The sequence below is a fragment of the Magnolia sinica genome, chromosome 19 (genome assembly GCF_029962835.1).
Source record: "Magnolia sinica isolate HGM2019 chromosome 19, MsV1, whole genome shotgun sequence".
Lineage (NCBI taxonomy): Eukaryota > Viridiplantae > Streptophyta > Magnoliopsida > Magnoliales > Magnoliaceae > Magnolia > Magnolia sinica.
The window spans coordinates 20,478,407-20,504,941 of NC_080591.1; the positions used below are offsets into that span (position 1 = coordinate 20,478,407).

The 26,535-nt window shown below is 39.6% G+C and overlaps 1 protein-coding gene across 1 annotated transcript; it reads right to left on the reverse strand.

Moving 5' to 3' along the window:
* Positions 1-8,481: 8,481 nt before the first annotated feature.
* On the reverse strand, positions 8,482-12,670 carry LOC131234821 (uncharacterized). Its single transcript, XM_058231802.1, has 2 exons — positions 12,509-12,670; positions 8,482-9,099 (listed from the first exon to the last, which is right to left on the reverse strand). The coding sequence occupies exons 1-2, from the start codon at positions 12,636-12,638 to the stop codon at positions 8,678-8,680; spliced, it is 552 nt and encodes a 183-aa protein (XP_058087785.1). The 5' UTR covers positions 12,639-12,670; the 3' UTR covers positions 8,482-8,677.
* Between the last annotated feature and the right edge of the window lie 13,865 nt (positions 12,671-26,535).

The window sequence follows — 26,535 nt, forward strand, 5'->3', positions numbered from 1 at the left end:
AGGTGCACAGTGATGGGCGTACATGTGATAACATGAGTATTTTAGGTTTTGGAAACTACAGATTCAATCAGAATCTTCTCAAAGGATCTAGAGACTCCAAAAATAGGTTTAAATGGTCCCTATGTGAGATGTAAACCAGTAGATTCGTTGGAAATCGTCTATAGATCATAATTAATGAAGGTCATTGTCAAATTTTCAAGCGAGTCATCTAGCGGATATGATGAAAATTCTTATGGACAATTGCTCTTAAGCATTAGATATCAAGATTGATAATATACGGTTCAATTAGATTAATTAATCATTGGTTAAATTTTCATTGCAATTGAATGTATACAAATTAGTTTTTCATAAATTGTGTAGGGTAGGATCATGCACACCATAGAAAACTTTAGACAATTATATATATAAAAGTAGCCATTGGAATTGGAGTTTAACAATATAATATGCTCATCAGTGAATCAGGATCATGATGAAAGGTTTAGAAACGAGGATGATCAAATGTAAATGGATTAAATGTGATCTTTATCTATTCCATGATGATGTGATGGTTTAGATCGAAATTGAACAATTGGATAGCTTAATTAGTTCTAAAGAGTGATTCCAATTATTTGGATTGATAATAGTAAGTATGAAATAAAATATAAACTCAAGATGTCTAGAGAGATGTGTATGTACTTGTACTCTTGAGTGCAGTGATGATAGGTTTAGCTTATAATTGGTTAACGGGTAAGATGGACATATCAAGGTTATGAAAGGATGGGTGTATCAATGGATAGAATGATCTCTTAGTTAGTTTACTATGATCGGGTGGTCCAAAAGTGAAGTAGATGGTCGAATGTCTTTCCTTAGTGACGAGAAGATTTTTTTTTTTAATAAAGAAATTTTATATATATCAGGAGAAGGCCAATGATGCTTACATGGAAACATTCGAGGTCAACCAATATCAAAAAGGGAATGGGCCCCCCTATCATAATGATTGAAAGAAGCTAGAAGGAAAAGTATCAGGGCTAGACTATGCAAGCCGCAGGTTATGAAGGCCTACTTTGTTGAGGAACAGGAGCCCTCTGATGGGGGATGAAAGGGAATCCCGAGAGTGGAAAGTAGCGTTAGTCTAGGACGCACTCCCAAGTCGGGCCAAACTGTCAGTGATCGAGTTCACCTCTCTTGGCGTGTGAGCAACTCGAACTTCTAGGTTATGGGAGAAGAAGTTGATCTCGACTTCCAGTACCAGATAGACTAGTATGCGTTTGCGGGATTGAACAGAGCCCTTACCACTACAATTGAGTTGCTCGCCACCTGAATTTTAGTGAAGCCCAGTTGGGACGCGAGAGTGAGCCCATCCAGGATGGCTTTGATCTCGGCCCTCGTATTAGTGCCAAGGTTGTAGCCGCATGAAAAGCCAAAAAGGAAGTTACCTTTGTCATCTCTCCCTATGTCGCCACCCTCGGATAGCCCCAGGTTCCCTCTGGATGAACCGTCCACATTCAGTTTTATCTAGCCCGTTGGCGTTCTGATCCACTTCACTATCAAGATCTTAGGACAGATGAGCTGAGGGATTGGAATGCGCCAAGCTTTACTCATATTAGAGACAGATATGTGTTGAGGGTCAAATATTGCATATTAGACCCAGTTGTTACCTAGATTTACGAACATGATACTGTTTAACGCCCTATTTTAATCGTGTTTGTGTTGCAAGGTAGATTTATAAGCGTGGACTGAAAAGGGTACTTAAAGCGTGGATTTAATGCTCCGATGACACTAAAGGTAAGGGACGGACTCCAGAGGACCAAGATTGACGGAATTACACGCCAGAGATCCGCAAAAATCGAGAAACTGAAGCTCAAGCGGCCTGAAAGTCAGCCAGAATGCAAGATCACTGGGTTTCCATCATCTGTTCGGCTCAAAAGTTTATTCATGGCTCGAGGACCAGAAAATAATTGTACACGTCAAATTTCAGCCATTAGACCCCTCTGGAAGTGGCCCAACGCTCAGATCAGCCCATAAACCATTAATTTTGGGGCCCGCACGATATCTGGATATGCCTCAATTTTGGTATCAACTGTTTAAATGAGATGATAAAGGGGAAGGACGGATTGGATTTTGCATAACCATCATTGAGGGGCCACACGAGTGCTGCACGAGCATTGCAGTAAGTGCACTTGCAGTGCACTGCACCAGAATAAAATTTCAAACAAACGCTCCAGTCAGTTTCCTTTCCAGAGACGGAAGCTCTGTTTGCCTTCGCGCACGATCCGTCCGCTGCTTCATTAGCGGCCCACTTTCATCATCCAGACGAGTGATCCAATCCATCCATCATGCAGAGGATATCGAAAAACTCAAAACCACGTTGACCGTGGGCAGCCATACATATGTACATGTCTGCTACAGGGATCATAAGGAGATTGTTTTAAAACATTCAAAGCAGGTGCAGCTGATTTAATTCCGTGGGCCGCATCAACAGACAACCAAAACCATCCATCTCCAACCGAAATTCCGAGGCGAATCCAACTGACGGAGTGGATTTCCTCTCCAGCATCTATCATGGGCCCACTAACCATCACAGCGTGGCAAAATTCGCAGAGGGCGTGCGAACGGCAATTGCGGACACCGCACGGGCCACCGCGAGCTATTGGACGATTAAGATCCTGATCGAGGCCATGATCCGGACCATCCAAACTCTTGTAAAGACAGTCCTGAATCTGCCTAAGAAGTCAGATTTGAAAAATCTGGACGATCGGCCAAGCAAACTCAGACCAAACACGACCAGTTTCTGCGTTTTCTTGCGAAGAAAACAGAGTCACGCAGTTGTTTCCGCTGCGAATTGCGAGTCGGTTTTCCAATCGCAACCGACTTCCCTGCTGCTATAAAAGAGAGAAGGCAAGAGAGAGGGAAGTGAGGAAACATGAGGTGTGGCTGAAACGTGAAAGGGAGGAGGACGTGAGCTCTCGTTTTGGAGGATTGAAGGGGTTGAGCTTGGTTGGAAAGAGGAATGGAGGTTGGCTGCTGGACGTAAGGCTGTTCTTTTTTTCTTTCTTTCTTGTTCTTTTCTTTCTCTTTTTATTTCTATTTTCATTTGCTTTGTTTAGGCCATTCATGTGTGGCTAAACCTCTTAGCTAGGGCTAAGAGGTGAAGCTTGTATTGAGATGGGAGACTCGATTTATTGATTTAATTATTTAATTGTGAATTAAACTTGATTGTGATTTAATTATTAAGGGATGTTTGTAGTTTTTAATGGTCTATTGTGACTGAACTTACAATGGGTCTGAGATAGCTTTGAGCATGTTCCTTTCTTTTTATGTTTATGACGTCAGGAAGCCCTGTTGTTCACCATCGTCTCATGGGCATGGTCGGATGACGGTACCCTTCCTAACTTTCATGCACTATTGATTGGTTGGTAATTAGTTTAATCCTATTGTTTGCTTTGTCTCCTGGGCATGGTTAGATGATGGAATCCATTCTAATTCATATACCTTTCATCTCTTGAAAACCAGATCAAGTAAGTTCAGTTTAAATTCAATAATTCTTGACGCAGGCATAAGATCTCCTTGATCTCTACAAGTGGATCCTCTGAATCCCTAGTTTCCTTCCTCTAAATTCCTTAAGTTTTCGATAATTATTCCACAATTATTTATTAAATTCTATTTGATTGAAATTACATCTTTTGCTAGTTCTAAATCTAGTTAGTTCCAGATCACGTACAAGTTTCAGTCCCTGTGGATTCGACCTCGGTCTTACCGAGTTTATTACTACATCACAACCCTATACTTGGGGAGTGAACAATATGGAGAAGATTCTGGGGCTGGGTAAAATGGCGCTGACATTGTGAAACCAAAAAAAGATACCTCGAATAATTTCTGAAGTTTTGAGTGCTCCATTGTCAAAACAGTTGGAGTTCCTAGCTTTCCACAATTCCCAGAAAATGAAGATGGGAATGAGGCCTTTAAGAGGGGACGAGGAGGCTTAGGACGCGCTCCACCACTGGGAAGCACGGCCGGAAGCTGTGGGGAGCAAGGGCTGGAGGATGCCACATTCCGTATGTAAGCATTCCCACACTCTGCTGGCTAAACCTCCCATGGCAAAGACATGATGAACCGATTCACAATCGGGAGATGAAGGAGAGGGGCAGCAGCTACACTTGGACACTAAGCTCACACCCTTGCTTTGGATTCTGGAATCTACCGTGATGAGAAGCTAATACAACAATTGGTTTGATAATTAATCAAATATACAAAGGTATATTGGGTCTCGAAGTTTGTTACGAAGTGCACGTAGGTCTCAGTGTGTGTAGATGTATGCAAGACGAATTATCATTCTCCTATAAGGATGTATGGTAGGACAAGTAGGATAAGTACACATGTCCTTACAAAAGTGTGAAAATTTTTTAGGGTGCTACATATATGTCCCCACCAGATTGTGGCCCATCTTTGAAATTATAATAGGGTCGTTGTAACATAAGGCTAACTATTATTAGCATATCCTTCTTTTTAAAGCCCTTTGGATCTTGTTTCATTAATGGTCATTGAGAAATCTGAGACTTGATCCTCCAGTACCTAGTTATTACTTTGTTAGTAGTTAATCTATGTTATAAATTACTTTTTTTTCTTTTTTTTTTTTCCGGAAATGACGTATATCTATTGAATAGCTAAACAAAGGATGAACATGAGAGCTTCTGGTGGGCCTTACAAAAAGCAAAGCGACCACACCTATCATATAGGCTATACAAGGAAACAAAAAAGGGAAAGGGAAAGGAAAAAGAGCAACGACTGAGAGCCAACAAAAGGCCATCAACCTGGCCTGATGGCGCCTAGCCCCACTCTATCTAGGAAGAGCAGGCCTCTGACCTGAGGAGGGAGGGACGAGTAGCAATTAGTGAACGAGGCATCCTGGCTACCACTACCCATCCGGGCCATGGCGTCCGCAGGCCCATTCCCTTCCCTAAAGATATGGGAGAAAATCACCTGACATCCGGACGAGAGGTCTTTGATTCTGAGAAGCCACGGTTTCCACTTCCAGCCCGGCGAAACTGAACCCGAGAGAAAATTTACAATCAGCTGGGAATCCGACTCAATAATCACCTTCTGCAGACCTTTGAGAAGGCACCACCGCTAATGTAACGTTATACGTTACTTGTGTTGTCATGGAGCCCACCTGCTTTGTGACTTTGTACTAGGTTCACTTCATTAGTGACATTGTACTAGGTTCACTTGATCTGATGGGTCATCGTTGTTGGTTCATCTCAATCAATCTTCTGCTTTTCTGCCCATCTTACATGTGCACCATCTAACGTGGTGAGGCCCATCTGGCACATCTACTCCTAGTGGCCTTGGTTTAAGAGACCTCTCTTTTTTTAAGGATGTGGAGTGTTGTTAACATGTTGTCACGTTGTGGATCATCTTAAGAACCATCCATCATATGTTGTTGTTGCTTACAGATCATCATATGGGCATCGCCAATCTTTTAGAAAGCAATGCTAGGGCTTATCATCACCAAGAAGTAGCATGATGATAGTTGCTATTTACATTGGTCTGGGTCTAAATGGGAATCTTTGACGGTGCTTATTTTCTAGTGATTGCTTGATGAGTTGATCGCACCACCATTGATTCAAGTTGTGAGAATCTCACCGTTGTGATTTATTGGTTTGAATATAGTATCGGGCCTATGTTGATTTTCTAACTGTTTCAACGAGGGACCTGCTTCCAATTTCTTCCATATTAGTTTATGTTTATGGGCCCACTTTTTATAAGTGTAATAGTTGCAATTTTGGGCCCAAATCTAAAATTATTTATGTTAGGCTTGCTTGATGTCCTTGGCCTGGTTGCTGATCAGCCCAATTTTGCTACTTCCTGATACCAGCCCATTCTCATTATGGTGTTGATGACCATTGTGTCGGTTGTTTGGGGAACCTTTGTGCACTTTTTTTTTTTTTTTTTCAAAATGAGGAATTCATTCCATGAATAAAGGATACAAAACGGCCTTTGGGCAGGACAGGTACAAAAAACGGAGAGAGCCCGCCTATCATATTCTATACATAGGAATTCAATGCATCTTCCTAATCGAGCCTAAACCGACTTTATCAAGAAGAATCTGGCCCTTCACGGGACGAGGGAGGATGGAGATGTTTTGTAAAAAATGGTTCCATTGCGTCTTGCTGCCATGTTTGGCCAGCCCATCAGCCGGCCCATTCGCCTCTCTAGGAACATGAAAGAAACGAAAGGAACCCCTCTTCTCGAGCCTCTTAATCCTTTCCAACCAGTATCTCCAAATCCAGGCAGGGTTGGCTTTACCCTTAATACAATCTTTGTGCACCTGATCCTCTTTGGATCATGCCCTTAGGCTCGTTCGCTGTGAGCCTATGAGCCATTATGCTTGTTGTTGGACAGTATGGATTGGGTCATTGTTGTTGTGTCCTATACCATTGCCTCATTTATTTATAGCCCATTAATGTGTGATGCGGGTGAGCTTCTTCTCCACCACCTCCTTCCATGGCGAAACTTCTTCATATCAGGCTCTCATTTTGTCAAGATGTAACTATTATTTATATGATGGTCCCAACTCATTAATATACCAGATAGTTGTTTCAGACTTGTGTTTGAAGTGGATGGTTGTCCCAACTTCATCAAGTACTCCAAGTAGTTGGTTCAGACTCGTTTTTATATTGGACAGTTGGTCCATCTCAATTGTGCCAGATTAGTTGGTTTAGTGGCTTACATTGCTCAGATACAGAAGTATTGTTTACTTGCCTAAGGTATTCATCAACTCGTTGCCTCCACTACTCATCCACTCTATTGCTACTTTTCTTGGCTCTCATACAGCCCATGCTACTCATCTTCACAGCCGTGTTATCTTTTTTATTTCATGTCTTTGGATTGTTTTATGTGCCTATCCAAATTCAAGTTTTTCTTTTGTAAAGCACATTGAGTTTGAGGGGGTACTGGCAAAGTATTTCTTAATTATTTTATATCAAATTATATATGTTAGCCCCTGCACCATCAGTATAAGATATTCCAACTTCAAGAGAGTGTGAGAAAACAATAGTTGAATAGGTATTATAACTGAGTTAAATAAGGTAGGCAAAGCGATTGAATAAGTAATTCATTGTATTAGGGCCAACACATGTTGAACCCATTAGGTCGATTAAAGCATATGTGTTTGTACACCGTCTATCATTATTATAAAAAGGAGGAGAGAAGGTTAGGATTTCTTGAAACCACTATCCATCTCATATGTTGTCTTGCAAGTCTCTCTTTCATTTCATTTTGCCGTATTGGTCTCCAGGTTTGTATAGGTGGTTCTGCCCTTGCAGGAAGTATGAACTGTATCCAAGGTAGGTGTGGGCTAACCCCTTCTCTGGCAGGCTGAATCTGGCTGCAGCTCCTCTCAACGTTTGCTGGCTCATTGGGTTACTATGAAGGTGTTCCTCTTCAGATAACCCTATGCTTCTTCTATATTCTCCCTTAGCTGCTGCTGCTTCGGGAGGGAGCTGCGGGGCAGGCTGGTCTCAGTTCCTCCTCTATCTCAAGCCTCGTGAGGTTTTGTCCGAATTGAGCTCTGCTTCTTCCTCTGTAGCTGGGGTTGAAGCGGGCTTTGGCAGTTAGCTCTGTTGTTGGCTGAGAATGTCTGGCAGTTATCAGTCTCTCCTCAGATGGCTAAGCTTCCAAGTTCTGGATTTGGGTGGCAGCTGCGGTCTGCATCACCTTGGGCTGTTGAAGTTCTGTCCTGCTATGGTATTGCAGCTCGCCGATGCTCAGCCCTTCACCTTGGGCTGTTGAAGTTCTGTCCTGCTTTGGTATTGCAGCTCGCAGATGCTCAGCTGCGGTCTGCATCACCTCTGTTTTCCTGCTTAACCTTGTATAGGATTTCTATGTGATAGGCTGGGTCCAAATCCCTTTTTGTTGGGACCCGCCCGAATGGCTGTATATCCCAATTTCAATTTATGAAGTGTAGGTGCACGGATTCCACCGTTCCTTTGAAAAAAAAAGAAGTCTCTCTTTCATTTTCTCTCTTCTTCATTTCTCATCTTCATCATCTACAAGATCAAAAATATACAGAATTTCGCAATCCAATGTCCATGGGTGTGTCTCGTAGTGGAGATTTCTGGGATCGGAAAGTCCATTCATCTGGTCATCGAGATCTACAACATATCATCAAGATCTACAACATATAGTCCTTATCAATCCATATTGCTAGGGAATTTTACTGTACAAAGTATGCATTGGTTTTCCGAGGCACCAGTTAACCATATTAAGTACGTTATGAAGAATTATTTATTCATTATTATCAAGTTTATTATCTTTATAAAAGATTTTTTTTTATCATGAATTCAAGGCTCATTGTAGAAAAGAAGACAATATGATCTCTCCCGCTTCCCCACCCACCCACTGCATTATGAGTTAACTATTCTGATTTGCACGCTATGAAATAAAGTTTTAAAAAAATAAAATAAAATAAAATAAAATATAAAAAAAATGCAAATTACCACGTTAGCAAAATAAATACACCTAACTTTTAATTCCCTCACGATAATACAATAGCCTCTACATGAAGAGAAGCATATCGTAATACTGTTTGCTTCTTAGATACCAAATAGAAGGATACATCACATGATTATAGAGCTTACACAAACAACATAAACATAATATACTTGTTAGATACAGGATCCCTTCATCCCATGGATACTCAAGGGATCCCTATGATAGGAAAGAAAGGAACATAGTAGCTAGAGGGTGCCATGCCCCACTCTGGCGGCAGAGGAAGATCGATGGTCTTCGACTCGAACGTCGGTTTTGGGCCGCCTTTCTTTGCACCTTGGATGGTTTTTTTGGCCTTTGGATCTTTCAGAGGGCATGTGGTGGAGAAGGTGAGAGGGCTGGAGGTGGTGTAGGAGTTGGAATCATGGGCCCTGATTATCTTTGAGGTCAGGGCTTTCTTGGAGGAGCAGAGCTGTTGGGGCCCACCAAGGATCATGGCCAAGCATTTGGGAGATTGGGAGGAATGAGAAGATGAGGCCAAGGGAAGCTGGGCTTGGAAGAAGCCGTTATCTTCTGTGATTGCAAATGCCAACCGTTGATCTTGGTTACACTTTACCGCCAATTTAATACCTGAAAAAGGGCGGGAAATCAATAAGTCATGATTGAAAATTCGGTGCACACGCAGAGCACTGAATATTGGTGAGCACCTGATCCCACACCGTTAAAAGACAGTTGGAGGTTGTAAATCTAGAGATAATTTCAAAATATGAATAATTAAAAGTCCCATTTTAAATGAACGTTAGAGTACGGCCCACCATCCATGGACGGTGGAAAATAGGTGTGCACCCGCAGCGCACAATATGGCCACACAAAATCTCCCTAAGAGCTTGTTATTTTCGCCAAAGCCAGTCGATGGAGTCCAATTTCACCACTGGCTGGCACATATGGGGGCGTGAAAGGTGGAGAGCAGACCCATCTATACTTCAAATGGAGAGCTTTGACGCATTAAATAGTATTTTGTTTAAACATCTTTTTGTGTTGTGTGTTTGGATATATTTTTGCAAACATATTTTATTAGTCATTTATTAAAACATGATTTAAAAAGTGCACTTTTTCAAAATAAATCTGATTAGTTTTATGGAAAACCTCTTCTGCCGATCGTTCAAGCATGGCTTTATGGGACTCACCCATATATATGGGTTTTATCTATGCCATCCATCCAATTTTTATATCATTTTAAGATATGAGCCCAAAAAAGGAGACAGATCCAAAGTTTAAGTGGACCACATGGTGAGGATTCAACAACCATCATTAGAAACTTATTGCGAGCGGGAAAAGTTTTCTATTGAACCGATATTTGTGTTTTCTCTTCATCTAGGTCTATATGACTTAGCTGGAAAATAAACATCAAGGTGGACCCTTGAAAGGTTTCAATGGTGGGTGTCATTATTACCGCTGCTTTCCTGTAGTGCAGTTCACTTGAGCTTTGGATCTATCTCATTTTGGGCTCGTACCCTAAAATGATCTGAAAAAATGGATGGACAGCTTGTATAAAACCAATAAATACATCACAGTGGACCCCATAGAGCCCCTGTCTGGATCGATTATCGTCAAAGCGGGCGCAGAACACAATCCACTTCCCCTTTGCCGAGGTTACATCCAAACGAGGTGGATAGGACGGCAAGTGAGCTATACCTAGCAAATTTGGAAGTTTCATGGGCTCACCGGGCATTTTCATGGGCCAGACCTTTATGCAACCCTACTACAGTTGGCTAAGGGAAGGGCTGTCAACAGTCGATGCCGAGGTCTGTCCAAGAAAAGTCCACATAATAAACCCAAGGCCTGAGCCCAGTCCAAGCCTGTGACGGGCTAAAACAAACAGGCCCAACCCCAGACCGTGAAGATTAAGCCCATCCAGGCTCAAAACTGGCCACCCAACTTTGTGCAAGAACTGGGCTGTTCATGATCAGGTGTGCCCCATCATGCATGATATATGAAAAATGTCCTTGACACCCCAAATGGCCCAGTCAAGGTAAGGATCGTCGGCTGCCAGATTCTTAGACACAGACCCAGCCCAGCCTGTTTAACAAATGGGCTTAAATTTTAGGTCTGAGTCACGCCCTTCTTTCAAAGGCATGTTCAGATCTCTCTTAATGGACCACAGACTAACCATCCATTGATACAGCCCAATATGTCTGGCAGATTATCAGAGCCACAAAAAAGGTTGGCCCACCGTGAAGATCATCGGACCCAAAAATAAAAAATAAAAAAATCAGTGTGATCTACTTATCAGGTAATCCAGATATGTACATTTGAGTAAATCCATTATTTTCTGGTGTGTGGCCCACCTGATTTACTTCGTCCTCATTTTTGAGGCAGATAATCTTTAAGGTTGAACCAACCTGTGGGGCCGCTTGGACGAGTTTGATCCATTGAGAAGGATGTGGACATTCTAATTCAGTTTTAGTGGGTGGCTCTGGGATGGCATAGCCCAAGTACATTCACAATCATGCCAAATCCAATTTCTGCCTGTTTGGATGTTCCTGTTTTGGGCATAGTTCAAAGACCCTGAAACTCAGAGTTGCCGAAAATCCAACGAGACCCACCACAGGTTATGGTCACCCAGCAGATAACTTCCAACCTATTAAGTGCATGGGATCAAAAAGTTGGCCCACCATGAGGATCAAGAGTGAAAATTAACCATATCTATTCCTTGAGTGGACCACACTTGTTTTTTTCTATTTATTAATGTCTTAGACATTGTTCACGTGGTGCAGCACCCCTTGAAACTTTATAGACCCACTTTCCAGCCTCATTTAAAATTTCAATGGGCCATGACAAAGAGAAATGCAAAAGGGGAGGAAATTATTTCCTTTTACCATGGTTCACCAGAGTTTTGCATCGGATGAAAGTTGTTTCACGTGCCCATGACATGTGTGCTCACAGGTGCTCACGTAAAAAGGTTGGCACGTGAGGCTCTCTCTCTCTCTCTCTCTCTCTCTCTCTCTCTCTATATATATATATATATAAAAGGTACTATAAGGTCAAGTGCATAAAGCCATAATATAAGGTCTGAGTCGTGTATTAGTCCGGACTATTGGATGATAAATTTTCAAAAATATACGGCAGAGATGCCATCCCCAAAAAAGGATAAAACCTGGATATATATAAATCGGCATTATATATATAAAATTGTTGGTAAAAAATCACTTGACTGTCTAAAAAAAGGCCAAGGATTAATCTCCTTCTTTATATTCTTACTGTTTTTATTAAGAAAAGCAATTACAAACGAGTGACTTTGATTAAGCCAAGTCAGCAAGCCAACTCGATGAGTCTGGCAGGCTCTTTACCAAGTCAAGTTGGCGAGCAAGTTCCATTGAGTTGACTCAGCCGAGTTTTGAGTTGAGTCGCCGAGTTTTACAACTATGACGTAAGGTCCAATTTTGAGCCATTCGAGCGTCCCTAGTCATAAGAATAGAGTTCCACTAAACTCAAATTCTTGAGTTTAGAAACACAAATTTTGTCAAAAATCTCCAAAATGGAGCAAGCTTGTGTAACTCGAGCACGACGTGGGAGGAACTTTTATGAGATCCACTCCATCCATCAGGTCCGTCGCCTCATATTCAGAATCAGACCCAAGAATCACGAGGATCGTAAACTCAGGTAGGCCACACCATAGGGAACAGTTGGGATGGACACACATTGTGAGTTTTGTGGGACTCACATTGGTGTTTACACGCAATCTTACCCATTCATCTGATGCGTCTCATCGAGATGAAGGAATACATCAAAATTCACAGTATTTCAAAACTCGGGTGGGCCATACCATACAAAATTAGAGTTGTAAGGCATAATTTACACTATTTTCTATGGCGTGGACCACCTAAATTCTTTAAAATGCACTGATAGAAGCTCGCACGCCATGAACACACACTCTCCCTCAAATACAAACAGCTATGTGAGTTAACTGCATAAGGGTGTAAATTGCAAAAATAAGAAATAGAAAAAATAAAAAACTCTGAGGGAGAAAAGAGAAAACCAGAGAGATCGTATTGGCGAGTGCAGTCCAGGCAAGAGACTGAGCCCTTCACTACATCGCACGTGGAGAACTGCACACGTACGAGAGCCAAAGCAAAGAGAAGTGCTGCAATCACACAAGAGCGGACCATGATTTCTTTGGTTGGAGACTTGGAGACACCCCAACTCACCTCCCAATATACATATTTATAATATTAAAGGTGGCTGTCATACTCTGGCCGTGTGTGACAGTTGATACACGAGCCCTAAGAAGCTGTAGAAGTGACACATCAAATTAAACTGTTCAAATTGCAGATGAGTTGTCATCCTGGAATCAGATTGGCTGAACAATCTCAACCACTAATTTGCGATACTTGTTTGATGAACTAGAACCGTTGGGTATTTTTCATTTCAGCCGTCTAATAAATGTTCTAGTGCTGTAAGAGCACTAAAAGTTAAAGTGCTCCAGGTTGCATTGGTTTACTTGGACTGTCTAATTGATTGATCTGAACCATTCATAAAGTCTGAAACACATTTCATGGGCCACCATGCAAAAATCGCACCGATGGACTGATCCAATCGACCATCGATCGACTAGCATATTCTTTTTTCTTTTTTTTTTTCTTTTACTTTCCACCCAACTTATTTCCAATCCAGGAATGTGACGGTTATGATTTGATTCTTTAGAATCCATGTTAAAGTCCGCTGATGAAGGGATATTATCAAGTGCAAACGTTTTCACTCCTAATTGTAATAAATGAAAGTGTTGATGCCCCCACAGTGATGTATTGATGACATCCACTCCAACCATTGTGTAGGCCGTCTCATTTTTAGCCGTGGGACCAAAACACAGTACGATCCATAACTTAGGCGGACCACATGAGTTGGAACAGTTGAGAGGGGACATCCAGCTTTGATTCACGTGGACGGTCACCATGTAATATATGCCATTTAATATTACTGATATGAAACATCTAGCTCAGGTGATACGACACCTAAAAAATCAGGCAATTCTAAAACTTGGGTGGGCCCATCATGAATCAATGGTGGTGTCCTCTTTACAACTGTCACTGCGTGTGTAGCCCACCGAAGTCGACCTACGTCACACTTAGCCTGCTGACTTTCGGCCAATTAATAACATGAGAGGGTGTCCATGACGTGCAGTCCATGTCATACACAGTTCCCAGCGGTGGAGGTGATAGGGGTAGTTTCTAGCACATCAAGGGTCCCACACCGACTCCGTACTGTCTCCAACACGGGGGTGCGGACTCAGATTTACTGGGAAAGCCTTTTGCAAGATCGAAATATAGGGGGCTCACCGTGATATTTGTGAGAAATCCAACCCGTCCATTCATTTTTTGAGCCCACTTTAGGACTTCAGACCAAAATTTAGAAGGATCCAAGACTCGTCCGTACTAAAGGAAAAGGTAGGTAGAGAAATTCTTATCATTGAAACCTTCCTGGGGGTGATAGTAATGTTTAGATGCCATCCATACCGTTCATAACGTTATTCCAGCCGGGATGAATTGAAAATACAAATATTACCCTGATTCAAAACTTATGTGACCCAATATTTTAACTAGCCCACTTGAGTAATGGATGAGGTTCATTTTTGGCATCATATCATAAATGAGCTCAAAAAACGGAGGGGAGGGATTGATTTCTCAAAAACATCATGGTGGCCCCACATAGGTTCTCATGGCAGTGCAAAAGGATTTCTCAGGAGCTTCCCGTGCTCTCGAGGTAATTAAATGAAATTTTATTGCTGCTGTCAGAAATAGCTGAACGGGTATGTACTTCACCTACCAATCATAAAATTTACTGCCATAACAACATCACGTGCCACGTCCCAACACCTCAGAGATACCTGATGTTGAGGTCACCCAGACAATATCCATTGATCAAATGGTTAACGTTTGTCAGATCGGCATGATGTTTCCATACTACCCAAAGAATGTACTTTGGACCAAATGAACAGTCTATTGATCGTATTAGGTACATTATAATTTACAGTGATAATAGAGCATTTGAGCATTTTAAGCTCGACCCGAACATCAATACCTAAGGGTGTACATCGGGCGAACCAAGTTGAACTGGGATCAACCCCGCCCAGCTCAGTCAGTCAAACCCAGCTTGAACCTGGCCTAGCCCAGTCACCGGGCCAACATGTCTAATCCGAACTCGGCCCGGTCAGCAATCGGGCGAGTTCGGACCAAGTTCGGGCCAGTTTCAGACCTGCTCCATCTACAAAGGGACCCACGATTTGGACGGCCTAGATTGATATAAATCTATGACACCTATAAGGTGGATGAGTCACTGTCACTTCAAAGATGAGCGGTGAACTATCCCAGAAGTCAAGAGAGAGATTGAGAGAGAGGAAGAGAGAGATTGAGAGAGAGAGGGAGAGAGAGAAAGAGAGATTAGAGAGGGAGAGACGAGAGGGACGAGAGAGAGAGAGAGAGAGAGAGAGAGAGAGAGTTTTAGGGTTTAGGGTCAGGCGGCGTTCTTACTTCTCTGTCTCAAATGGTTAGGGTAAGGATTTAGGGGGGTGTGTGTGTGTGTGTGCACGCGCGTGTGTGTGTATAAACGGCCGAGTCGGGTTTTGGACCGAGTTGGGCCGAACTCAGTTTCGAGCTGAAGAAAATGGCTCGTCCCGGACCGAACTCAGTTCCGGGTCGGGCTGAGTCGAGCTTTTTTTAGTCGAGTCAAGCGAGTTAACCGGGCTAGCCCGGTTCGTGTACATCCCTAACTGTACCGTATTCCGCTGAAAAGGCCCGTGATATATGTGTTTTATTTCCCCTCCATATATTTTTAAGGAGAAATTGACCACTGTAAATGCCACCTTTTACCCAGCGTCTTTTTAACACGCTCCCAAACTTTACTTTACCAATGTAAACCATTCTGTACGGACATACTATTTTGCAGACGAAAATAGCTTTGCATTTACGATGGCTAAACACCTATGGCTACGATTATAATCTATTGTTATAGTTTGTGAATCCGCAAATAGTGTGTCCGTACATAATGGTTTACTTTAGGAAGGTAAAGTTTGGGAACGTTTTGAAAAGACGCTGAGTAAAAGGTGGCATTTATAGTGTTCAATTTCTCTATTTTTCAAAAACCGATTGGCTACTCCCCTGCCACAAGCCAATGGCTGGTGGTCGGTGCTATGTGGGCCCCACCATAATGTATGTGTTTCATCCATGCCTTCCATCTATTTTTCCAGATCATTTTATTGTATGAGACCAAAAATGAGGTATATCCCAATATCAGTTGGACCACATTACAAGAAACAGTGTTGAATGAGCGTCAACCATTAAAAACCTTTTGGGGGCCATAAAAGTTTTGGATTAAGCTGATCTTTGTTTTTTCCCTTCATCTAGGCCTATATGACCTAATCAATAGATTGGATGTCAGATAAACAATACAGTGGGCCTTGGGAGGATTTTAACTATGGATATCCAATCACTATTCTTTTCCTGTGGTGTGGTCCTCCTGAGATTTATATCCCTCTCATATTTTGTTTCAAGCCCTAGAATGATTTGTAAAAATGGATGAAACACATACATCATGGTGAGGCCCACAGAGCACCAACCATCAGCCACCGGGCCGGTGGCAGGGAGAGTAGCCAATCCGTTTCCATATTTTTCCAACTCATTTTAGCAACAATGCGGATCCAAATCTCAGGTGGAACACACCCTATGAAACTGTGGTGATTGAACACCTACCATTAAAAACTTGTTAGGGTTATAAAAGTTTTGAATCAAGCTAATATTTTTGTTTTCCATTCATCCTAGTTGTGTGACACTCGTTGGATGGCAAATTAACATTATAGTGGGCCTTTGGAATTTTTTAATGGTGGGCATCAATCGTGATTGTTTCTTGTGTTGTGATCCACCTCAGATTTACATATGCCTCATTTCTTAACTCAGCATTAAAAAAATGGACCAATGTTCGTAGATAAAATACATACATCATGATAGGGCCATAGAGCTTATACTATAGCATACACTATGAACATCATTGTTATGTGTTACATTAAGCAATCTAAGTTCATATGAGATATTAATTAAAATAACTCTCAATTATGACGTCATGACGGAAATGACTTTAGCATCTTAAGTCATTATTTGTTTAGCTCTCTTACTACTATTTGGCTTTTTTCATGATGAAAAAGTCTCTCTAATTAGTCATCTCCTTGCATGAAGGTAACTTTTCATGGAAGTCGAGAGGGCTTTTAAGAATTGGGGTGTGGGCCCCATAAAATCAATGATTCGGCCCACTCCTCAACCGATCTGATCCATTCACTATCATCAGACACTCGAGAACCCACAGTAAGATCATTTTTAAAAAATAGAGTTGTTTGTGGCCCATAAATACATTAACGTTGTGCGTTAATTCCGAATTGTTTCCTCCAGTGTAGTCCATATGTGTTCTCTTAAACTTTGGCAAATGGCATGAAATTAAAACTCATTTCATATGGACAACTTGGATCTACTCCAAGACAATCCAGTGGGCCCCACATAATATGTGGGAAGGGTTCAATAAGTGGGTCCCTCGAGCAGGAAAGGCCATTTGGCAATTTCCTTATTTTCTTCTTCATTTTTTTTCATAGGAGAGGAGTATTTGGCCGTTAGGATTGTTGTAACCTCCATGGGACTCATTCCAACAAACTTCCAGTGTGTATCCGGTACCATTCCCTCAATTCAAGCAAAAATCCAAGTGTTTTTTTTTAAAGATTTCTAACCACACTCTCCAACATAAAAGCTATAACGGTCAAAGGTAAGTTTTGTTTAGGATAATAGTGGCTTTTGTTTGTTGTTTTTATTTTGGTGGGTATCAATGGGGGAGTTCGTGAAAGAGAGAGGGTGTGGTAGTTCCCTTTATAATTATTTTTTTATGGGTATAAATGGTGGGAGTTTGTGAAATTGTTAAATTTTGTAATATGCGAATTTTAAAATGGAAGAATGTTGTAATGAATGAATGTGGTAAATATTGAAATAAATTAATGTTGTAATAGATGAATGTTGTAGTTAAAAAATGTTAAATTGGATGAATAATCATAACTCCCTATGGGTGTAAATCTCACGAAAACGGTCATATAACTCCCTCGTTATATGTTCACTTTGGGTGATATTATACTTGTTGGAAAGGTAATATGATGAACCTTTTCAAATGGCTTTAGAATCACCTTATCTGGTCACCATTTAATTGTCCAAAAGTTGGCCCAAAGTTATTGTGGGTCATCGATAATTACTATGAATCCCTGATACTCACTTTGGATTATCAGTCCTATGAAAATGGTCATAACTCCCTCGTTACATATCTGATTTAGGCAATCTTGTACTCATTGGAAATGTAATCTGATGAACATTCAAATGGCTTTAGAATAGCCTCATTCGAAAACCATTGGATTCCCCAAATTTAGGCTCAAAGTTATTGTGGGTCACCGATACTCACTGTGGATCACCGGTACTCATTATAGTTTGTCACTCCCACAAAAATAGTCATAACTCTCTCATCACATGTCTGATTTGGGTGATCTTATATTCATTAGAAATATAATTTGATGAATTTTCAAATGAATTTAAAATAACTTCATTTTAACACCATTTAATTTCTCCAAAAAAAAAAAATTAACACTATTTAATTTCCCAAAACTAGGCCCAAAGCTACTATGGGTCATCGATAATCACTGTGGATCACCAGTTCCATGAAAATGGTAATAACTCTCTCATTATATGTTTAATTTAGGTTATCTTGTACTTGTTGGAATGGTAACTTGATAAAATTTCAAATGTCTTTAGAATTATCTCATTTAGACACCATTTGATTGTCCAAATAATTGAATTTTGAGCCTACTTTTGGGTATTCAAATAGTGTTTAAAAGAGGTGATTCCAAAACCATTTGAAATTTCATCAAATTATATTTTCAAAAAGTACAAGTTCACCCAAATCAGACATATAACAGGGGAATTATGACTATTTTCATGGGACTGATGATCCTTAGTGAGTAACAATGACCCACAATAACTTTGGGCCTACTTTTGGGCCATCAAATAGTGTCCAAATTAAGTTATTCTAAAGCTATTGAAAGTTCGTCAAATTACATTTTCAATGAGTATAAGATTACCTAAATTAAACATGTAACGAGGGAGTTATGACTATTTTCGTGGGACCAATGATCTATAGTGAGTATCGGCAACCCAAAATGAGTATCGGCGACCCAAAGTGAGTATCGGCAATCCGTAGTGAGTACTAGGACTACTTTTGGGCAACTAAATGGTGTTCAAATGACAATATTCTAAAGCCATATGAAAGGTCATCAAATTATCTTTCCAACATGTACAAGATCACCAAAATTGAACATGTAACGAGGGGGTTATTATTATTTTCGTGGGACAAATGATTATAGTCCTTGATAAACTTGGGCCCAGTTTTTGAAAATCAAATAGTGTCCAAATAAGGTGATTCTAAATACATTTAAAATTTTATCAAATTACATTGCCAATAAGTACAAGATCACTCAAATTAGACATGAAATGATGAAGTCATGACCATTTTCGTCAGATCAACGATCCACAGTGAGGATCGTCGATATTAATTGTGGATGGCCGGTATTTAGTAGGATCACTGATATTAACTATGGTTCGTCCATATTCACCATGGATCGCCGATACTCACTATAAATCGCTGATCTAACAAAAATGGTCATAACTCCCTCGTTACATATCCGATTCGAGTGATCTCGTTCTCGTTGAAAAAGTAATTTAACTAATGAACTTTCAAATGGATTTGGAATCACTTCATTTAGAAACCATTTTATTGCCCAAAAGTGGGCCCAAATTTCATTAAAGATTGTAAGTAGCTGGTATGCACTGTGGATTTTTAGTTTCACGAAAATGATCATAACTCCCTTGTTACATTCTCGATTCGGGTGACATTATACTCGTTTGAAAGATAATTTGATAAAATTTTAAATGAATTTAGAATCACCTCATTTGATTGCCCAAAAGTGAACCCAGAGTTCATCAAGGCCTATAGATTGTCGGTACGCATTGTGGATTGTTGATCCGACAAAAATGGTCATAACTCCTTCGTTATATGTCCGATTTGTATCATCTTGTGCTCCTTGGAAACATGACTTAATGAACTTTCAAATGGATTTAGAATCATCTCATTTAGACACTACTTTTATTACAATATTCATCAATTCTAACATTCATCCATTACAATATTCTTTCATTACAAAATTTATCCATCACAACATTCTTTAATTGCGAAAATTCATCAATTACAACATCCTTTCACACCCTCCTCCCTTTCATAAACTCTCACCATTTATACCTAATGTTGAGGGTCAAATATTGCATATTAGACCCCAGTTATTACCTGAATTTACGAACATGATACTGTTTAACGGCCTATTTTAATCGTGTTTGTGTTGCAAGGTGTATTTAGGAGCCTGGACTGAAAAAGGGTACTAAAAGTATGAATTTAAAGCTCCATAGTCACCAAGGTAAGGGATAGACCCCAGGGGACCGAGATCAAAGATTTTTACATGCCAGAGATCCGAGAAAATCAAGTCATTCATGTTAAAGAGGCCTGAAAGTCGTCCAAAATGCAAGATCACAGGGTTGTCATCATCCGTTCGGTTCGAAACTTTATATTTGGCTTGAGGACCATAAATTAACCATACACATCAAATTTCAGGCATTGGATCCCTGTGGAAGTGGCCCAATAGACAGATCAGCCCATAAACCATTGATTTTGGGCCCGCCTGATAGCTGTATATGCCAAAATTGGTCTCGACAGCTTAAATGAGATGAGAAAAGGGATGGACGGATCGGATCTCTCATTACAATCACCGTGGACCCCACCTGAGTTAAGTGTGCATAGTGCACAAGTGCACCAGATATGCACGGCAAATCCAAGACGGTCAAACCGTCTTGGACCCGTATCCCCTTCAAAAACGGTAACTGTCGTTACTCTGTACGCAGTCGGATTGCAGGGGGCCTTTTACGGAAGCCGATGAGCCACCATCATGGCCCACATGATCGATCCACACTGTCCATCAGGAAGCCTAGACGAAACTGTCCTAAACCCGACCTGTTTAACGTAAAAAACAAATTACAAGGTGGTCAAAATCTTTAGCCAAAAGACACTCGGTTTGCTTCGATATAGACAGCGCCCGTTTATGACGGATGATCTGGATCATCTTCCGGGATTTCATCTCGGAACTGTTCGATGATCTGGACTATTCAGAGCAAGTAAACGTCCAATCTTACCCAAGAAAATCGGAGCAAAGCGGCAATACAGAGATCCAGTTTTGTTGCGTTGAACACGTTGTAACCGGCATTTACAAAACATTGCGGAAGCAGTGTTTTCAGCCTTTGATTCAGTGGCCCAGGGGCTAGGTAATGACGATCAAGGGCGTCCACCTGATGGGCTAGTAACGAGGAATTCTGCTCCACTACACTGATCGGACAGAACACAAGCCATCCCTTTATTTTCTGGTTTGCACAAGGATGCCAGCTAGCTAGCTGTCTTGGCTGCATAAAAAGCCTTTGCAGGCAGTTTCTAAATTGGCAACCGACCTTCTCTTTCGCACCTTCTCACCGCCTATCTGCGAAAACCCGGGCCATCTGACCGACCTTCCTACCTCTATAAAAGAAAAAGAAGAGAAGTGAGAGAGGGATCGAAGTCTTGGACCGTCTGCACAAGAGAGAGATAGTTAGAGTTTGTCTTTCTTTTTATTTTATTTTTATGTTTTTGTTTAAGAGAATTAGCCTAATCATGTTGGGCTAAACCTCTTAGCTAGGGATAAGAGGTAAAGCTTGTGGCATGATGGGAACGATTCTATGGCTTAGATTCATGTTATGAACTAATGTTGATACTAGTTTGAATTTAAGGAATGCCTTTAGTTTTTAATGGTTTGTTATGACTTACATTACAATAGATCTGTGATGGCTTTGAGTATTTCCTTTCCCTTATTATGATTATGAAGTTAGCAAGCCCTGTTGTTCACCATCGCCCCTTGGACATGGTTAAATGATGGAATCCTTCCTAACATTCATACATCTCTTAGATTGGCTGTGAATTGGTTTAATTCTGTTGTTTACTTTGTCTCATGGGCATGGTTTTGTGATGGAATCCATTCTAATTTACATCCATCTTATCTCTTAAAAATCAAATCAAAAGAAGTTCAAATTTGATTTTCATGGTTATATCTTCCAACTGGATAAAGATGGGACTCGAAGTCCAGCTGAGTTCATAAATCAAGCGTAGATCTCCCTAATCTCTACAAGTGGATCCTTGGCACCCTAGTTTCATACCTTTGATTTCTACAAGTTTTTAGTTTAATCATTCACAATTCTTCTCTTATTTTCCTCTGATTTAGGTTTCATCTTATTCTAGTTCTAGTTCTGGTTATTTTCAAATTACGTACAGGTTTCAGTACATGTGGATTCGACCTTGGTCTTACCGAGATTATTACTACATCACAACCCTATACTTGGGGTGTGAACAAGTTTTTGGCACCATTGCCGGGGGCTGACGGTTGCATTTTTCTGAGATTAGCTAGTTTTAGAATTAGGTTAAAATTAAGGTTTTTTTAGGTTTACGTTTTTCTGTTTGTCTTTTAGAAACTAACCTAACTTTCCTATTTTGTAGGACCTTGACATACACTCTCTAAATTGGTAATCTCTTTCTAATTTTTCTATTTTTCTATTTTTAGGATTAGGGTTTGATTTTCTATTTTTAGAAATTTTTCTTTTTTTTTTTTAGGAATTTTCCCTTTTTAGAAACTAGTCTACTTTTTACTTTTAGGAACTTTCTAACTTTAGAATTTTTATTTTTAAGAACTAATTTCTTTTGTTTTCTTTTGCAAGATCTTGGCATAAGAACTTCTAATTTGATAACTTTCTTCTAACTTCTCCTTCCCTTACTTTCTATACTGCTGTAAGATCTTTTCTTTTATTTTTCTTAGGATTAGATTCAGAGTTAGGGTTTCACCATGGAAGAGTGGGTACATCAATATGCTGAGATGGATAAGAGATATTGGGGAGGGATATATAATGATTACGATATAATTCAACCTATATCTCAAGATTTTTCTCAAACCATCATCGAGAACCGACTAGAATATTATACTTCATTGGTTAAGAAGTCCTTACGCAATCATAATGATGGGAATGAGGACTATTATCAACCATCATATTCTCCCACATATGATCCATATGACTATAACTAGTGAAAACATCAAAATTAGGAAGATGAACCAACAACATGTTATAATGATTATTCTCTTGGATACCCTACCTTTGAGATCCAATCAGAAACAATCCAAGAGGATTCATTTCAGCGTAACATGGCCTGTCTTGTGGAAATTAAAAAAAAAATGTTGAAAGCGCTTAATTTGCTCCTCAATAAAATAAAGGATGCTCGTTCACCCCAAGCACAACCCAATCTAAAAATACAATGCGAGGAAAGTGATCCTAACTCATTCTTGAAGAACTCTGGAATTTGGAATGAAGAGTTGGATTATGTTAATGAGTATATGATTCAATTTTTCGAAGAGTCGATCTCGATGATGGTTCAAAAGAATGATCAAGGGATGTGGGTGTCTTTCAAATATAATAATGATGATACACTTCACTCACATGACACCCTTGGTTCCAATGATGAGGGATAAGTTAGTTTATTCGAACCTCAACCCAATTTAAGAGTAGAATGTGAGAGAAGCAATCCCATCCCAAGTATGTACTGCACTGAATTGGAAGATGATGAGTATTGGGATGACGATTATGAATGTGCAGCCCAAATTCCTCTACAATCAACTCAAGTTTGGTCCAAGTCAATGATCAAGAGGTGTAGGAAGTGGTTGACCATAATGATTTACTCCACCCATCTAACATGACTGATTTAAATGTGAAGAATGAGCCCCTTTCAACCAACCTTTCTAAGTTTTGTGAGACATGTTTAGACCACTCCCCTAAATTGAATGATGATATGATTTAGGAAATGGACGAGTCGCTCGATATGATTCTGGTAATTGAAACCAGCCAGTTAAGGCCACCATCTGAGTTGTCAACCCTTGACAATACAATGCCTTTACTGGGTGGTACCGATGAACAGAGTTTTCACATCACTGCGTCGCTAATTGATCCTTAATTTGTCTGTGCAGGGTAAGAGTAAGAGAGCATACATCCATCTACTTTTAAAGATGATAGAGTCCTTGAGTATTTCATTACAGATGTCAATGTGGAAAATAAGTCACTCTCAGCTGAATTTCCTAACTCTTTGGACGATTTCTTGGCACACTTTCTAGATTTAAACGATCCTATGATTAAAGAAATAGTGGATGCCTTACAAGAGAATATCTCGGTAGTCGTTACTAACCGAGAGAACTCTTACTTTGAAGCCCCTTCTTTCCCAGATCCTAACTATTTACCATTAAGGGAGGAGGAGCTGAAAATTGAACCGCAGTCTGAAACTTCGGAATGTGTGGAGACTACATCACTTTTTGAGAAGTTTTCTGAGTTTTATTTACTTGTAGTCTCTAATTCACCATGGGATACTAACTTTGAAATTTTTTCTATCATACGTGAATCATATATACTGTGGATACCTCAGGTGAATCAATGACAAATTTTTTATGAGGTCCATAAATTTCTCTGGACATTCATGCTCCAGGGTATCCAAGCCTATTGCCAAAAGGGCTTTTGGATGATCCTGTTGAGAAACCTACTCAGAAATTTATTCAGATATTGGCCAGAAGAGGATTCTTATGGCATGACTAAGTAGCTTTTCCCCTGCTTTCATAGGACTAGGATATTTGCTTTATGCCATTCTAGGATAGTCGGATTTATGGCATTAGGTTAATTTGCTTTCTAAGTTATTTTAGGATAGGTTGCTTTCATTAGTTTCACTCTTGTGCTGACCTGCTCTCACGCTGATATCTCTTTGAAAAAGTCGTTCAATTTCCTCATTAGGAACTATCTTTCCATCACTTCTCTTTTACTTTCATTGTCTCAAGTGCATTGCATACTTATTTCTTTTACATTGAGGACAATGTAGATTTCAGGTTGGGGATGAGAGATTAAGTTACCTAATCAGTATTTTCTCAGTCTTGAGCAAAAATTGTGAAAAATTTTGAATTTTTTCTGAAAATTCTTGTGAATTCGAAGTGATTATGACAGCCATCTTTGATTGAGAATTATAAGATACGTAATGTTGGTAATTTATGACTCTTGGATTCAGTTCTCTGTTAGATTTCACAGTTAAGTCGAATTGTTAATCCATGATTAGAAGTTTTAAACATTGATTGAGTCATGATTTCAAATGTCATACCTAGTGTTGAGGGTCAAATATTGCATATTAGACCCCAGTTATTACTGAATTTTATGAGCATGATATTGTTAACGTCTTCTTTTAAGCGTGTTTGTATTACAAGGTAAATTCACGAGCTTGGACTAAAAAAGGATGTTAAAAGCATAGATTTAACGCTCATGAGTCACCAAAGCAAGGCATGAAATTCTCCAAGGGACATGGGCAGAGGCAGAGAGAGAGTAGAGTAATATTTATTTGTTTTTATTTTTTTACTGTTTCTTCTTAGTATTTTTCTAAAGATGTTTAGCCTAATCATATCTATTCTAGGCTAAACCTCTTAGCTAGTGCTAAGAGGTGAAGCTGGTAGTGTGATTAGGATGGTTGCTTGTTTTGATTCATGTCTTGTTGAACCTTATGGATTCTAATTTGATTATTAAGGTATGCTTTTAGTTTTTAATGGTTTATTATGACTCAAATTATAATGGATCTGCGATAGCTTTAAGTATGTTCTTTCCATTATTAAGATTGTGAACTTGGGAACCCTGTTGTTCACCATTGTCTCATGGGCATGGTTGGGTGATGGAACCTTTCCTAACTTTCACAATTCTCTCATGATTGGCTGTGAGATTAGTAAATTGCTGTTGTTTGTCATAGTCTCCTAGGCATAGTTAGGTGACAGAATCACTTCCAAATCTTCACCATTCTTATCTATTGAGGATTAGATCCATGAGAAGTTCAAAGATCTGACAAATCTCTTCGTACCAATTGGATAGGATAGGACTTTGATTCCAGTTGTGTCCTTGAATCAATGTAAGGTAACTTCCCAATTGCTACAAGTGGATCCTTGGCACCCTAGTTCCCACCTTTATTTTTATTAGTTTTTAATTAATCTATTCACAATTATTCCCTCATATTCGCTTGATTTAGATTACATCTTAGTCTAGTTCTAGTTCTATTTAGTTTCAGATTACGTACAGGTTTCAGTCCCTTGGGATTCGACCTCGGTCTCACTGAGTTTATTACTGCATCACAACCCTATACTTGGGGAGTGAACAAGTTTTTGGCGTCGTTGCTGGGGATTGACGGTTACGTTTTCTGAAATTAACTAGTTTTAGGATTAGTTTAAGATTAGGATTTTTCTAACTTTAGGTTTAGGTTTTTCTGATTTCTAGAAACTAACCTATTTTCCTGTTTTGTAGGATCCTGACATAAACTTCTAAATTGGTAATCCCTTTCTAATTCCTCTACTTTTTTTATTTTTAGAATTAGGGTTTGAGTTTTAGAAATTTTCTAATTCTAGGCTTTCTTTTAATTTTAGAAATTTTCTATTTTCTAATTTTAAAAATTTTTACCTTTTTAGAAACTAACATTACTTTCTAGTATTTTTCTATTTTTAGGAACTAGTTTATTTTTAGAAACTTTCCTCTTTTGTTTTTAAAAACTTAGTTAGTTATTTCCCTTTTTAGAAATTCTTTCTAATTTTAGAAACTAACTCATCTTTCCTTTATTTTATTTTTAGAAACTTTCCTTTTTAAGAAGTAGTTTATTTTTAGAAACTTTTTAATTTTAGGTTTAGATTTTCTATTTTAAAAACTTTCTTATTCTAGGTCTTCTTTTTAAAAACTAACTTAGCTTCTAGGTTTAGGGAACTTTCTTTTTAGAAACTAACTTTCTATTTTAATTGTAGGAACTTTTTAACTTTAGACTTTCTATTTTAGA